The sequence below is a fragment of the Myotis nattereri genome (assembly GCF_964212035.1).
Source record: "Myotis nattereri genome assembly, chromosome: 10".
Classification (NCBI taxonomy): domain Eukaryota; kingdom Metazoa; phylum Chordata; class Mammalia; order Chiroptera; family Vespertilionidae; genus Myotis; species Myotis nattereri.
The window spans coordinates 29,677,816-29,691,794 of NC_138085.1; the positions used below are offsets into that span (position 1 = coordinate 29,677,816).

Genomic DNA, 13,979 nt, shown 5'->3' on the forward strand with positions numbered 1-13,979 from the left:
CCTGTCTAGTGAGGATGGTGGAAGGGATCAGACAGGAATACAGTGCAGTGCCCATGAATAGCAGTTCTGGGGGGTAAGCATGAGGTGCTCACCTTCCGGGAGCCAGGTGAGCAAAGCAGCCTGAAGGCGAGAATCCCTTGTGAAGGTAAGCACACTTCTTCAAGCCTCAAGTTCATGTCAGCTTCCACATTTCAAAGTTATGGTAAGACACAGGTGCTAGAAGTAGAGGCAAGCCTAACTTTATTACAGCAACACAATCATGCCAAGACATTTCAATCCGCTTGTCCGGACAAGCCCATTCACTCATTCATTCATCACTTTAGAGAGAAACATCAATGATGAAATGGACGGAGCCCACAACCCAGGCATATGCCCTTGACCAGAATTGAACGTGGGATCCTTCGGTCTGCAGGCCGACGCTCCATTCACCGAGCCAAACTGGCTAGGGCAGGACAAACGCGCTTAGACATTGTGATTACAGCACAGCTTTAGGTGCCCGCAGACAAAACGAGGACGGGAGAGAAGGGGAGATGGAACACTTGTGCCAGCCCCGTCCTGGGGGAGACTGGCAAAGGCTTATATAACAATGATGGAAACACATACACATGGACATTGGTTATTTATTTATTTATAGCCTTCATTTTCCCAGTTGTGCAGCCTAAACTCTTGCCATTGTCGTTTGATCTAAGATGTACAGTTCCCCTCATATAAATATCCCTGAAATTGGGATATTATTAACCTAGTAGCAAAAGTGATGTAACTGTAGGCAGACCTCCTTTAGACACCTCTAAGATAAGGAAATACCAGCATCACAGCATCAGCCGATAGAAGCTCAAGTTCAGAACAGGCAAATGAACCACACCAATGAAGCAGTGTGAGGTCGGCAGGCAGGCCCCACAGGGGTGCAGAGATGCTGCGATCAGGAGCTATGCACCTCACAATGTGGATCCAAAGAACTGAAAATGGTAGCGCTGCTGCTGCTTCTGTTTAAACCATAACCTTGAATGGACGCTTTGGTATCAAATAAGGACTATAACCTTCAAATAGGTTAATGTTGTAGCAACTGTATTTCAAAGTTCACCAAACCTATATTCTGGTTTATTTCATATCCTGGTTAAATGTTGACATCCCATGCTAGGCCACAGCTTCCTGACTGGCCCACTTTTATTTGCCTCCACTGATGTCACTGTCACTGTCGCTGTCACTGCTGCTGTCACTATCGCTGTCACAGGCAGGCAGGTGTCCCAGGGCTTCCCTGTAAGGAAATAAACGAGTTACACTGCAGCTCAGTCTTGGGGCCGGGAATTCTGCTGCTTCACTAAACGGTATTAGCAAAGGAAAAGGGTCCTACAGCCAAATCTACAGGTCCCCCTAATCCTAGTTACAACACTGAAACTATTGTTAAATCGCTTGCTGACACTTTGCAAAGAAAGGAAACCAAGAGGGTAGAGAGCCTTACACACTTGAATGGGCAGATTCAAATTTGACCATTTGAACGGTCGGCTCCATTCCGATAATTTTCCCTCATGGGAACAACACAGTAGCCACTTACTTTTGCTCCTGGCTGAGTGCAAAGTCAGCCATCACTCTCTGGGTGAGGCCCTCACAAACAGGCAAGCTGAAGGCACTTGCCAGCTGCACTATCTCAATGGCCTGGGCAGGGCTGTTGGATGCTTTCGCACTGTCCATAAACTCATTCAGCAGCTCGCTTCTGCAAAGCAAAGGCAGGATGTCAACATTCCTCAACTGAAGCCGAACCACCCCACTCACAGCTGTATGTGCAGAATCTAGCATCTTAGAAAGTACAATCATAAAATCCTCAGCTAGAGCTTTGGAGGCAGAGTTGCATGAAGTCTCATGCTAACAGGCCAAAGAGAAAACGAACAGGCTCGCTGTGCCCTTCCTAGGGGTCTGGTCAGTGTAGCCCCAGTGCTGTGACCACTGATCACCGGCAATAAACCCGCGCCTGCCTGGAGGGTGAGAGCGACCGTCCATTTGCTTGCTTATCAGCAGAGCGCCCAACTGCTGCGGCTGAGGTCCAGCTGAGGTCCAGTGAAGAAATGCCAATCATCCCACGGGAAGAGTTGAGCCCATTTAAGGACGTACCCAGGCAGGCAGGCAGGCCTGTTACCTTCAACTTACCGAGGGATCTTATTATGCTTCCTGAACAGCCCCAGCATTTTCCTGTTGGAGAGGAGAAGGGAAAGGCCATGAAGGCTGAGGGACTGAAGGCAGTCCTGTGATGAGCTGTCCTTCCACCTGCAGGGGAAGCTCTGCAGGCGCACATCTGTGAGCTCCATGGCTCCGGCCCTGTCTGTTCACCATTCAGGTGCTTCCGAGGCCTCCTTCCAAACCTCGTGTACCTGACAAATCTCACAGTCAGTCTGAATGTTGCTGGAGAGAACTGCTGGGGGGTGTCTCGGCAGCTAGAGGACAGGGTGCACTGGCGTGACCTCGTTCCTCTCTTGCCCTCCAGTTAAGAGTCCATGTATTATAAAGTGACGTATGAAGAGCAGGCTCAGATCGAGGCATGTCTCATGTACGTGCTCGCCACCGCACTGCCACACGCAGGACGGAGGAGAAACACGTACACTCAGCTTCCATAACTCAGCTGAGGTCCGTACCCCTGCGCCAATCATCACAGCCTGATTCATAGCAAGTGTCTCAACCTGCCTGAGGGCACAGATTTGCGTGTCAGTGTCTGGCCAACAGCATCGCAGGTCATGTGTGTGATCCGCGGTCCTAAGACCGTGGAGGCAGCAGGCCTTCCCCGGGTTTTCCTGGAGATGGTGAACAGCCATCTGAACTGACAACTGAGTGTTCACATTAAGTTCCTTCCATGTGCTGAAGCAGTGGACACAGTATGCCCCTCACTAACTCTCAGAACTAACATTCACATCCAACCAGGATGACCCCTACATAGGATTCTTCTGCTGACTCCTCCGCAGAAGGTCTCCAAGCACAAACACTGACATTAGTGCGGCACAGAGCGAAGGCGGGCTCTGGTCAAGGCATGTTTAATACATTCGGGTAAACACCACTGTCCTGAAATCCCAGTCCATTTTAAGCTGGGTGGTGGGCGAGCACCCACAAGTCAAATACTTGAATAAACCAAATGCCCAAAACACTTTCAAAAATACAATCCATTCGTCACTTTACTCTACGGAAGTGGACAGAGAAGTGACTTACTTGCCCAGACAGAAAGGTCATAATGGAAAGAAAATTAGCCCCTGTCCTCTCTTTATCACATAGAGTGAGAAGTCTTCTTCCAAAAGTTTGCTTTTCAGTTTTTCTGCAAGTTCCCATAGAAAACCCATTTGACTCCTGATAAATGATACATCATACAGCCACATCGGAGACTCTCCTGACCAGGGTCAATGTCCTCTGAGATGCAAGTGTAGTGCTGCTGGCTGACACGCGTGGGACTGGACTCACCAGGCGTCCTGGGTCCTCCCGGCCCGGAGGAAGAGGACAGCTGTGCAGTTGAGAGCGCTGGCTGGCCACTGCGGGGCCATCTGCCTGGCATCCTGACTTTCGAAAGTAGACTTGATGTCCGCGGCACAGTCAGCGAACGCCTCCTGGAGCTGGAAGGCGGCACAGTCAGAACTGCTAACTGGTTTGATGAGAACTAAGTTCAAGAGACTCCACAGGACCAAGAAGAGTGTCTGAGCAATGAGCAATGCACCCGGCCATTTGAACCCATCACATCCGTAGCACACAAGTAACATGGAAAAAATAAAGCGCTGGCCCTGGGGTAAGCCAGGGCCTTCGTTCTAGACAGACATTCATTTTCATGCCAGCTGCTAACTGCCCGGACAGGAAGAAGCCACTTTCACGTTGCTGGCTCTGGACGACAGGAACAAGAGTGGCTTATAGAAATGGTGTGTAATTCACACCTGGGTGCGGACGGCGGGATGCACCAGAATGTCAGATGGAGCCAGGGAAGGCACCCCTCCAGGCCCTCAGTGTCAGAGGACAGACTGCTAGCACACATCCAATGCTGACATGACACGGGCACACACCTACCTCTGCTGGCTGCGGATCCCTGGCCATCAGCATCAGAATCTCCTCTTTCAGGTCGCTGCGGAAAGCGTGACCATATTCTTTACTATCTTGAAACATAAAAGGAACGCAGTGGGAAGTGATCACCATCATGTACAGCCAGTCCCCTCCAGCGGACCTTTACCTACTGTCAGCTGTCACCCCTACTTTTAGTGGGTAAATTTAAGCTGCTGACATGATCTATTCCAGGTTTATTTCAGGAAAGAAATGCAGAAAACTCGCAGCTGACCTGTGTTAACAATGGATAAAGAGCAGCGAAAGCCAGCTGCTCCTGGCAGTGCTACCACAGCAGGCACACTGCGCCTGAGCTGCACCAGCTCCAAATGGAAGACCCCGTTTCACAGCATTTGAGAACTGCCAGTGACCGTTTATAATCATCAGTGCAGGCTTATGAAGTAGGAGGGCAGGGCTACAGCCTCAATGTCTCAGACATGGAAACCTGAGGCAGATAAAAAACTTACTTTATGATCAGCATCATCTTCAGCCAGTTCATACACAACCCGCTCCCTGCTCCCACAACCCCCTCTCCCCCCCACACAGAGTCAGGGCTGTTTCCTAGAAACTGGAGTATCACTGTGATGAAAAGACAGTAGCAAGGGACAGCCCTTGGGGTTTGAGACCTGCACTTACTTTTAGGGTGCGCTACATAATTAGCATGGATTCTAATCTTCCCTTTGTCGTATCACACAACAGGCACATAAAGCCTTGCCTTTTCCTGTTGCTAGGAACTAATTTAGGCCATTTAAAATATATTTTCACTCATGCAATTTGATATGCAACATAAGCAAGTGATCTTGAAATAAAACAATATGTTCAATTTAGTCCAAAATGGAAGTTTCCATCCCTAACGATGTTAACATGTTTGTTAATCAAAGTGCAGGACAAGGCCATGCGACAGGCCTGGACACACAGCTGAACGGACCTTTCCAAACCTGAGGAACCATGTCCAGCCTGTTGGCCACATCCAGTGCTTGGAGCAGATCCATCAGTGTCTGGGAATGGGGGAAGAAGACCTGGTGAGGAGAAATACACATACATTCAAAAAATATGAATCAGCAAAGATGACAAAAAAGACATAAAATGACGCATGAGAAGAAATCATCTTACAGAAGGTACCAGGTCCTTATACCATTGCAAGGTGACATCAATTTGTTCCATGAGACACAGCAAATTGAAGAACTTGGAACTGCAATGAAGGAGAAAGTATGTTTAGTCTAAAACCCCTAACAAGAGTGGAATGATTAAATTCCAGCATAGTTGTATGAGAATGTGTGACACAGAATTCACAAACAATTGACAAATTACAAAAAACTTCAAGTAACATGGGCCCACGCTAAACCAGGAGGTGCTGACGGTGCTGTCCGGCCTTCCCAATGAGTACCTCTTACCCCCACTGGCCCTTTACGACGGCCTCCTCTCATACTCTGAGGCCCATAGGGAGTAGACAGAATCATATTCACTTTAAAGATTCAGTGTGAAGAGTGGATTTGGGCATACAGAAGACAATCATCACACACCTAGCAACAAGCTAATTCCTTAAGTTCTTGTTTTTATCTGTCTAGAAGAAAATCCATTTAAGAACTCTCATTGTGCCCTGGGTGGATGGCTCAGTTAGTTGGAGCGTTATCCCATACACCAAAAGGCTGTGGGTTCGATTCCCAGTTGGGGCACTACGGCAGACAACTGATCGATGTTTCTTTCAGATCAATGTTTTTCTCCCTCTCTCAAATCAATAAAAATATCCTCGGGTGAGGTTGACGGAAAAAAAAGACTGATGAAATCTTTAGGGACCTTCACTGCTATAAGTTAAAAAATATAGACTAGGAGGGCATACGGGAAAAAGAATGTGTTTAATGTTACAAAGGAACTCAGTGCGGCAAACCAGCTTTACCACTGTTTAAACTTCCCAGTGCTCCACCAACATGTACTGTTGAGAAGGGCTGTGCTGCCTGAAATCAGAGATGTACAGGGAGGGCCACCACCAGCCTTCCACTCGCAGGTTCACCTAAAGGTTGCACGAAGGTGCGCCATCAATGCCAAAGGATGCAGATCAACACACTTACTAATAGAAGTTTCGCCGATGATCGGGTCCAATGAATTTCCGGTTGTCTCCAGTGTTTAAAAGGCCATGTACTTGGTAAGCAAGTTCTAGATCTTTGAGAAAGGAGCACTGAAAATTTGTAGGTAATAAGCATCACTCTTAGAGATTGTTAGCAGCCAAACATCCGATCATTATATATATAAAAAAAGTATAGTTACTTGTGGGAACATTTATGCTGATTCAACATATTACTGGTTGACACCAAATGAGATAAAAGAAATTGGGGGAAGGGGATCCCTAAACCAACCCCCAAGTTCTATAAAATTTAAAGCAAAATGATTTTGACCTAGTAATTATATCTTTAGAAATCAATGCTATGAAAACACTAGGTCCCATGAGTGACAGATGGGGTGCTCAGTCAGCAACAGTGTACAAGCAAAAACCCATGAAATGACTGTAAACCCAGCACAGGAGAGTTAAGTAAACTGGTCCTTCCCTCCTATGAACAAACACAGCACCATGGAAATGTGCCCGTGAGTGCTCTCTGCATACGGAGGAAAACCTGGAAGGACACACTAAACTGTGAAGCAATGCTCCTCAGGGAACAGGACATGCTACTGATTCTGAAGCTGCCTGAACTTTTTCCTGTATCAGCAGGATAAAATGAAAAAATGATTTAATAACAACCAGCATCAACGTAAGATGCTACCACAGGCAAATATGAAATACTCTAAAACCTTATCTGAATGAAGGTATGAAAAAACACAAAAAATAAGAATACAATAAACAAAGGGTAGAGATATAAAGTGATTTAGTACAGATTTTAGAAAAAGAAGAGCCAAAGACGACAACAGGCCTAGCAGGTGTGGCTTAACAGTAGAGCGTTGACCCATGAACCAGGAGGTCATGGTTCGATTCTAGTCAAGGGCACATGTCTGGGTTGTGGGCTCAATCCCCAGTAGGGGGCATACAGGAGGCAGCTGGTCAATGATTCTCGCTTATTATTGATGTTTCTATTCCTTTTTCCCTCCCCATTCCTCTCTGAAATGAATAAAAACATTTTTTTTTAAATAGACATCAAGTCAGGAAGCAAAAGAATCAGGTAGAGGCCTCCCCCACCCACGCCAATCACAGATGAATTTAGGGAATGGATTAAAAGAAAAAGTTAAACAACAGTTAAACAACAAATGGTACTTACAACTTTCATGGCTGACTGAAAAAACATATCTGAAAATCAAAATTCAGAAGAGCCTTGGTTACGCTAGATAAAATATATTTTCAAGTCATTCATAAAAATCGTGGCAACAATACCAGCAATGTATAAGATAAACCCGAAGGAATAAAAACACAAGTGGGGAGGGAGCACACAGCGAAGTGTATACACATTGTGGCTTTCTCTGAACAACCACCCAAACATGACTGAGCTCAATGAAACCCTGTCCCACCAAAAGGCCTCTGATCCCACAGCCAGCAAACAAGCTCTTGGACATACCATCATCCGGGTCCTGTGGCGAGAACTTCTTCCCCACGATTTTGTTCATGATGTCATAGATCACGAGGGAGGAGCCTTTCGGAGGGTTTTCTGCAGAACAAGAAAGCAAATGGGTTTTTATCATGAGTCCACTTCCTGCACCATCAGCCAAGCGCAGGACACTGAGCACCAGGTTGGCCGGGGCACCTGCTGCTACAGGAACAAAAGTGCCCACAGAGTGGAGCGCTCCATCAGGCCTGGGGCAGTCACAGGTCTTTGTCCACGTGCTCGGGACGGAGACATTTCCCTTCTGTCGGTCTCCACTTCAATGAACAGTCACAGCTTAATGTTCACTGAGGTGGGGACAGATGGACACACACACACACCCTCACCAAGAGAACATACTTAGAAAACAAACATGGCTTTTGCGAGTCATCGTTTTGTGTTCCTTTTAGATATAATCAGGCTGACAAGTCCAAGAAAAAGGAAACTACAATGAATGGATGTGGGCAGATCTTTAAAATCACACAACCTGAGTATTAATAGGTCAGAAAATACTACAGGTGCAATATTCCCAAATATATCACACTCTAACCACATTTCCTTCCTTACCTTATTCACATGCAAGTGATCACAGTTTTAATGACAGCACAGATGTATTTTTTAAATTCCCTCAAGCATGTTTCCATTTACTAGCAAGCTAAGTACTTTACACATTAGGTGATAATATATTTTATTATTTCTTCATTATTTTAAGCTTTCTCCTGTGGGTCAATTCCTAGAAACTGTTACTGCAGGCAGCCAATTTACATACATAAGACACACGGGGGGAAAAGAAGACAACCTGACACCCCGCCTTCAACCTACCCCAAGGTCATGGGTGTTGCTTAGGAAGCACCAGCACCACTGACCTTGGTGAGCAACTGGACCAGGGACTGTGTGATGGTACTGAGGAAGGGAGAGGCTCTAGGGTCAGTCCACTACCTGTCACCAAGGTTGAGTGAAATTTTAGAAGATACCTATTTCCAATATAAAGTCAGTTACCCGTTCCCTCCACCCTAAAATATATCAAACTTCTTTATAGGTGAGGATGCAGATTTTGTTAAATTACCCCTCTAGCCCTAGCTGGTTTGGCTCAGTGGATAGAGTGTCAGCCTGGGGACTGAAGGGTCCTAGATTCAATTCCAGTCAAGGGCACAGATCCGGGTTGTGGGCTTGATCCCCAGTAGGGGGTGTGCAGGAGGCAGCCACTCAAAGATTCTCATCATTGATGTTTCCATCTCTCTCTCCCTTCCTCTCTGAAATCTAGAATAAAAATATATTCTAAAAAAATTAGCCCTCCAAAATACAGACAATGAAGTTCTTCTGTTTTTATATATAAAATCCATTGCAGGAGACGACTAGAATGATGATTTCTGAACCCAGGTTCTTTCTCAAGTTGGGGCAAATGAATAAGAACCAACAGACATAGTGCTTCCTATGTGCCCCCAAGCCTGGGAATAGACAATGTGCACAATTCATTTAGTCATTACACCTGATGGTATCACAAAAGGAAGGTATCCAGGGCCTTTAGACAGAGCTGGTAAATGTTGGAGGTGAAATTTCAACTCAGGTATGCCTTGCTCCAAAGTCCATTCAACAGGCCACAGCTCCCAACAGGGACTGGCTGACCTAAAAGTAGGTGGCATGCCCTAACCGGTTTGGCTCAGTGGATAGAGCATCGGCCTGTGGACTGAAGGGTCTCAGGTTCAATTCCAGTCAAGGGTATGTACCTTGGTTACGGGCACACCCCCCCGCTGATCGATGTTTATCGCTATCCCTCTCCCTTCCTCTCTGTAAGAAATCAATAAAATATATTTTAAAAAAATAAAAAAAAGATTGACCTTTGTCAAGGAAGCTATCACCCACCATGACCCACTTTTAGACAGACTTTTAAATAAATAAATATAAAAGTAGGTGGCAAATGGAGCCTCAGGTGTCTCCCACAAAAGACTTCAAAATATGATCAAGGTTACTGTGGGCAGCACAGTCCCACAACTTCCTGCAAGGATGGAAATGATCTGCATCTGTATCACTGGACAAACTAGTCAGCAATCACACGTGGCTACTGAGCACTAATGCTCAGCAACAATGGAATGTTAAATCAGATTTAATTTTAATTAAATAGCCACATGCAGTAGTGGCTATTACACTGGAGAGCAAGAGATACTCCCAACTAAAGTACCTTCTGATCATTTCTAATTGTACACCAGCACTGTGAGCACATTTAATGGCCCCTCCTTTTACATTTCATCACAAAGGATACTACCTTCAAGAATTTTAGTTCAGACTGTAGATTAATGTGTGAATTTTCTGTTCTTAATTCACATGCATGAAGAAAGTCTTCAACAATTAACCACATAAACTTAAGTATGCTGGATCAATTTTCTACATAAATTAATGTAACATAATGTCATACATACCATGTTGATAAAACAGCTGAATAATATAGTGATATGTTGCAAGTGAGGGTTCTCCAATTTCAGGTGCATAGAAAAAAAATAAGAAATACGTCAACCAACCACAGCTATCCAAAATATAGCTTACTGAGGTATAATGAACTAAAAACACATTGATGTTGGTATTTAAATAAAAGATGATACATTTCTATTCCTTTGAACAAAGACATTTCCCAGCAAATCTGATTAAGGAAAAGGTGGAGAGGTATCATAAAGATTGACCACTTTTAAAGAGCCCAGACACCTATTACTAAATGTTATACCTAATGTGCTTGTGTATTATGATCCTTCACTTAAGAACACTAAAGCAGCCCGCTGGTGTGGCTCAGTGGTTGAGCATCGACCTATGAACCAGGAGGTCACAGTTCGATATCTGGTCAGGGCACATGCCCAGGTTGTGAGCTCAATCCCCAGTGGGCATGCAGGAGGCAGCCAATCAATGATTCTCTTCCACCATTGACGTTTCTACCTCTCACTCCCTCTCCCTTCCTCTCTGAAATCAATTAAAAATAAATAAGAAAAAAACAACACTAAAGCACCAATGTGAACGGATTCTCAAAACAACCTTCAATAAATTACAGAAAGTTATACAGCACATTAGCACACAGGTTCAAACACCTACTCGTGCTAGAAAATGTCCTGGGATTTAAAACTCGCTAACTGTAAGCGAACAATTCTCCCCTAAAAAAGTACCTGAAATACTAAAAGAATGCTGTAGTCTGTTATAAGGAACATGGAGACAATACGGGCACTCCCGACATATCAATGCATATTACCTGTGCCAGGTGGATAGGGAAATCCCTACATGTTATGTAAATGGAAAAAAGAAGTTTCCTTTTTGCTTGTGTGAACCTGAAGCTTCTTGTCAGCACTATCTTGGTCACTAGGACGCATCCTCACCTATTCCGATGGCTTTCATTTCACGTAAGGTCTGCAAGGCTGGCAATTTTCCAAATGCATAAAATCTTCGAAGACATTTCAGAATGGTATTAAAAGTCTGTAGATTTGGTTTCACCTTCTGTGCAACCATTTGTTTCAACAGCTCCTAGTTGAATTAAAAGCAAGTATTTTTTTTAAGCCTGGGTAGATAACTTGTCCAATAAAGAAATATTATATACTAAAAAAGAACTTGGCTCTCTGACTATATCGAAAGCAGGTTACTATATCCCTAATTTAAGAATTACCTATCAGTGAGTAGGAACAGTGTCAGTCACCCCACCTCCACCTGATCAAGGTGTCCAACTGTCTTTAGCCCTCTGCCCAGGAAATCTGAGACTCAAGCAAAAAAGTAGACTAAAAATTGGACTGTGCATTTTTCCTTTTGTAAGTGTGTTGTATGGTATAAAACATGTTTCTACTCAACCCAGCAATTTCACTTTTATTAAACTTGATAAAAATTTTTCAGATAATATACGTTATTACTATAATAAAAAACCTATTACGGGAAATAAATGACTAAAGGAACCTGGTCTTCCTGAATTCTAGCTGTATGCGCTGGACAAAGTAACTTCCCTCTCACTGTCAGACACAGGTGACAGGTAGCAGGGTTGCCAGAAGGCGTGAACAAGGAGCCACCCCCCGAGAGTCCAGTGACAACTGCCAAGAAGATGCTCAATGAATGCTGTCTCCATCCCACGTATTTCTAGATATTTCAGGCCTATGTACAGACACAAGGGTTCCTCCTTACCAATATATTATTCCACTTCTCATCAAATTTCTCATTCATCACTGCTGTTGCTTCAATCAATGAATTGAAGGTGTTTACATCGGCTGTAAAAGAAAAAAAAAATTGGGGGTGAAGATTAACCCTAAATCACTCAATTTAAGGCAAACTGATCATGCATGGGTGGCTCCTGGTTCATTATGACGTGTCCACAAAAGTAGAAAACTACTCTTTCCTGGCTCTCTACTCCTGTTTCAAGCATCAATATCACAGGAAAAGATTAAAAATGACATAATGGATCAAGACCCAAAGATTTTACAGATTCTTGAGAGAAGCAAAGGAGAGGAGAATTTGCCAAACACTGACCATGGAGTCTGTTGTTTAATAATTCGGCATACAAGTTTAGTGCCTGCACAGGAGCTCGGTGCTGGAAGAGGGAAAAAAAAATTAAGCTTCATCAAATGCATTCATTCAAGAAATATTTGCAAGTCGACGAGGCTCTAGATCTCATAAAGCTCATGCTAGTGCAGTGGCTCTTGGCAAGGGGCAATCTCTTTCCCAGGTCCCATCCCAGCACGGCCTGCAGATGTTCTGGGTTGTCACTAGTGAGGGCGAGGTGAGGATGTACCCTGGCGTGGAGGCCAGGGAGCAACAAAGCACCCTATGACAATGCACTGGACAGGTCCCACACCTGGTAGTCTGGCCCAGTTGTCTTAGTTCTGAGACTGAGGAACCGATTGAGTGGAAATTAAGATAAAAATATAAACACAGCCTTGGCTGGCATGCTCAGTAGTTAGAGCATCAGACTGCACACGGCAGGGTCATGGGTTCAAGGGCACGTACCCGGGTTGTGGGTTTGTTTCCAGGCCCTAATCTGGGAGGGAGCGTGTGGGAGGCAGCCGATCCATGTGTCTCTCTCACATCAATGTTTCTCTCTCTCTTCCCCTCCCTCCCTTCCTCCTTTCTACTCTATCTGAAAAGCAATGGAAGAAATATCCTCAGGTGATGATGAACAAAAAAAACCCAAATAAAACAAATATTACCTTCACCATTCCTCGAATCATTGTGCAGTAGGAATGTGCATTTTTCTCTGGCATTAAGGCGAAGATTCTCTCAGCATTGTTTTTTGCTCTAGGTATAAGAGAGTGAGTGTGAACCAAGGGAGAAAGGAAAAGCAAACATCTACCACAATCTATCGAGAGTTTACAATGTTCCAGACACTGTGCAAGCACTTTACGCATATAATTTCAAATAATTCTTGCCACCCAGAGAGAGAAATGGTTTTCATCATTTTGAAAATGAGAAAAACTGAGGCTCAAAGACCTTAAGTTGTCCAAGGTTTTGCAGTTAAATGGCAGAACCAGGACTGAAACGGAATGTTTATGAATAAGTAATATATAGTCATGTGTGCATGACATTTTGGTTAGCAACAGACCACATACATGACAGCCATCTTAAGATTATAACGGAGCTGAAAACATCCTAGCACCTAGAGACATCCTAGCATGTGCATTACTCCTGTGTTTGAGGTGGTGCTGGAGTGAACAAGCTACCATGCTCGCTGCTAGTGAGGGCAGCACATGCAATCACAGGAGGGGCTGCACCATTGAGGCTCGTGTGAGAACGTCACCCTATCGCCCACACAAGGATGAAATCATCTAATTGTGTTTCCCACTGTCAAGTGGCACATGACTGTATACTCAAGGTAAAAGGCAACCTGTAAGGGGGCCACAGTGAAGTTTCCCCGTCATCCTTCATTAGATACAATTTCCCCGAGGCAACCACAAACAAGCAGTTTTTCCTGAATCCTTTCAGTCATTTTATTGTACATGTACATGTCATGTTCTACCCACTGTATCGACTCTCTTTTCTTAAAAATATAAAAATAAAGAAGGTACCATATTATACAAACTAAGCTGTACCTCAATTCTCCCTCTTACAATATGTCTTAGAAATCACAAAGAACCAGAAGTTGAGCCAGGATGGCATTCCAAATTCTTTACTATATAAAATTATTAAAATCTACTGAAGAAATTTAATCAGTGATTCTACTTATCACTTCAAAGGAGATTTTAGACATTAATGGTAGCTTTCCTTCTCTAGACATTCACATAAAATACCGTTCTTTTATTTAAACACTTCTTTTTTTTAAAGAATTTTTTATTGATATTTAGAGAGAGGGGAGGGAGGGGAAGAGAGAAGCATCGATGTGAGAGAATCTTGATAGGCTGCCTCTGCAAACCC

At 44.3% G+C, this 13,979-nt stretch overlaps 1 protein-coding gene across 2 annotated transcripts in view; it reads right to left on the reverse strand.

Annotated features, from left to right (window-relative positions):
• Positions 1-606: 606 nt before the first annotated feature.
• PTCD3 (pentatricopeptide repeat domain 3) overlaps positions 607-13,979 on the reverse strand; it is a 31,142-nt gene continuing 17,769 nt past the window's right edge. The window contains exons 10-24 of one of the 2 annotated variants that reach the window (XM_081100845.1): positions 12,779-12,866; positions 12,102-12,162; positions 11,760-11,842; positions 10,973-11,117; positions 10,037-10,087; positions 7,596-7,685; positions 7,302-7,330; positions 6,126-6,232; positions 5,170-5,248; positions 4,985-5,075; positions 4,027-4,112; positions 3,436-3,584; positions 2,143-2,184; positions 1,553-1,711; positions 607-1,255 (exon numbers count right to left, since the gene is read on the reverse strand). In XM_081100845.1, coding sequence (XP_080956971.1) covers positions 1,165-1,255; positions 1,553-1,711; positions 2,143-2,184; positions 3,436-3,584; positions 4,027-4,112; positions 4,985-5,075; positions 5,170-5,248; positions 6,126-6,232; positions 7,302-7,330; positions 7,596-7,685; positions 10,037-10,087; positions 10,973-11,117; positions 11,760-11,842; positions 12,102-12,162; positions 12,779-12,866 — 1,351 coding nt within the window. In that variant the 3' untranslated portion in view covers positions 607-1,164. The remainder of the gene's footprint in view (positions 1,256-1,552; positions 1,712-2,142; positions 2,185-3,435; positions 3,585-4,026; positions 4,113-4,984; positions 5,076-5,169; positions 5,249-6,125; positions 6,233-7,301; positions 7,331-7,595; positions 7,686-10,036; positions 10,088-10,972; positions 11,118-11,759; positions 11,843-12,101; positions 12,163-12,778; positions 12,867-13,979) is intronic. The other variant, XR_013996499.1, reaches the window with a different exon arrangement.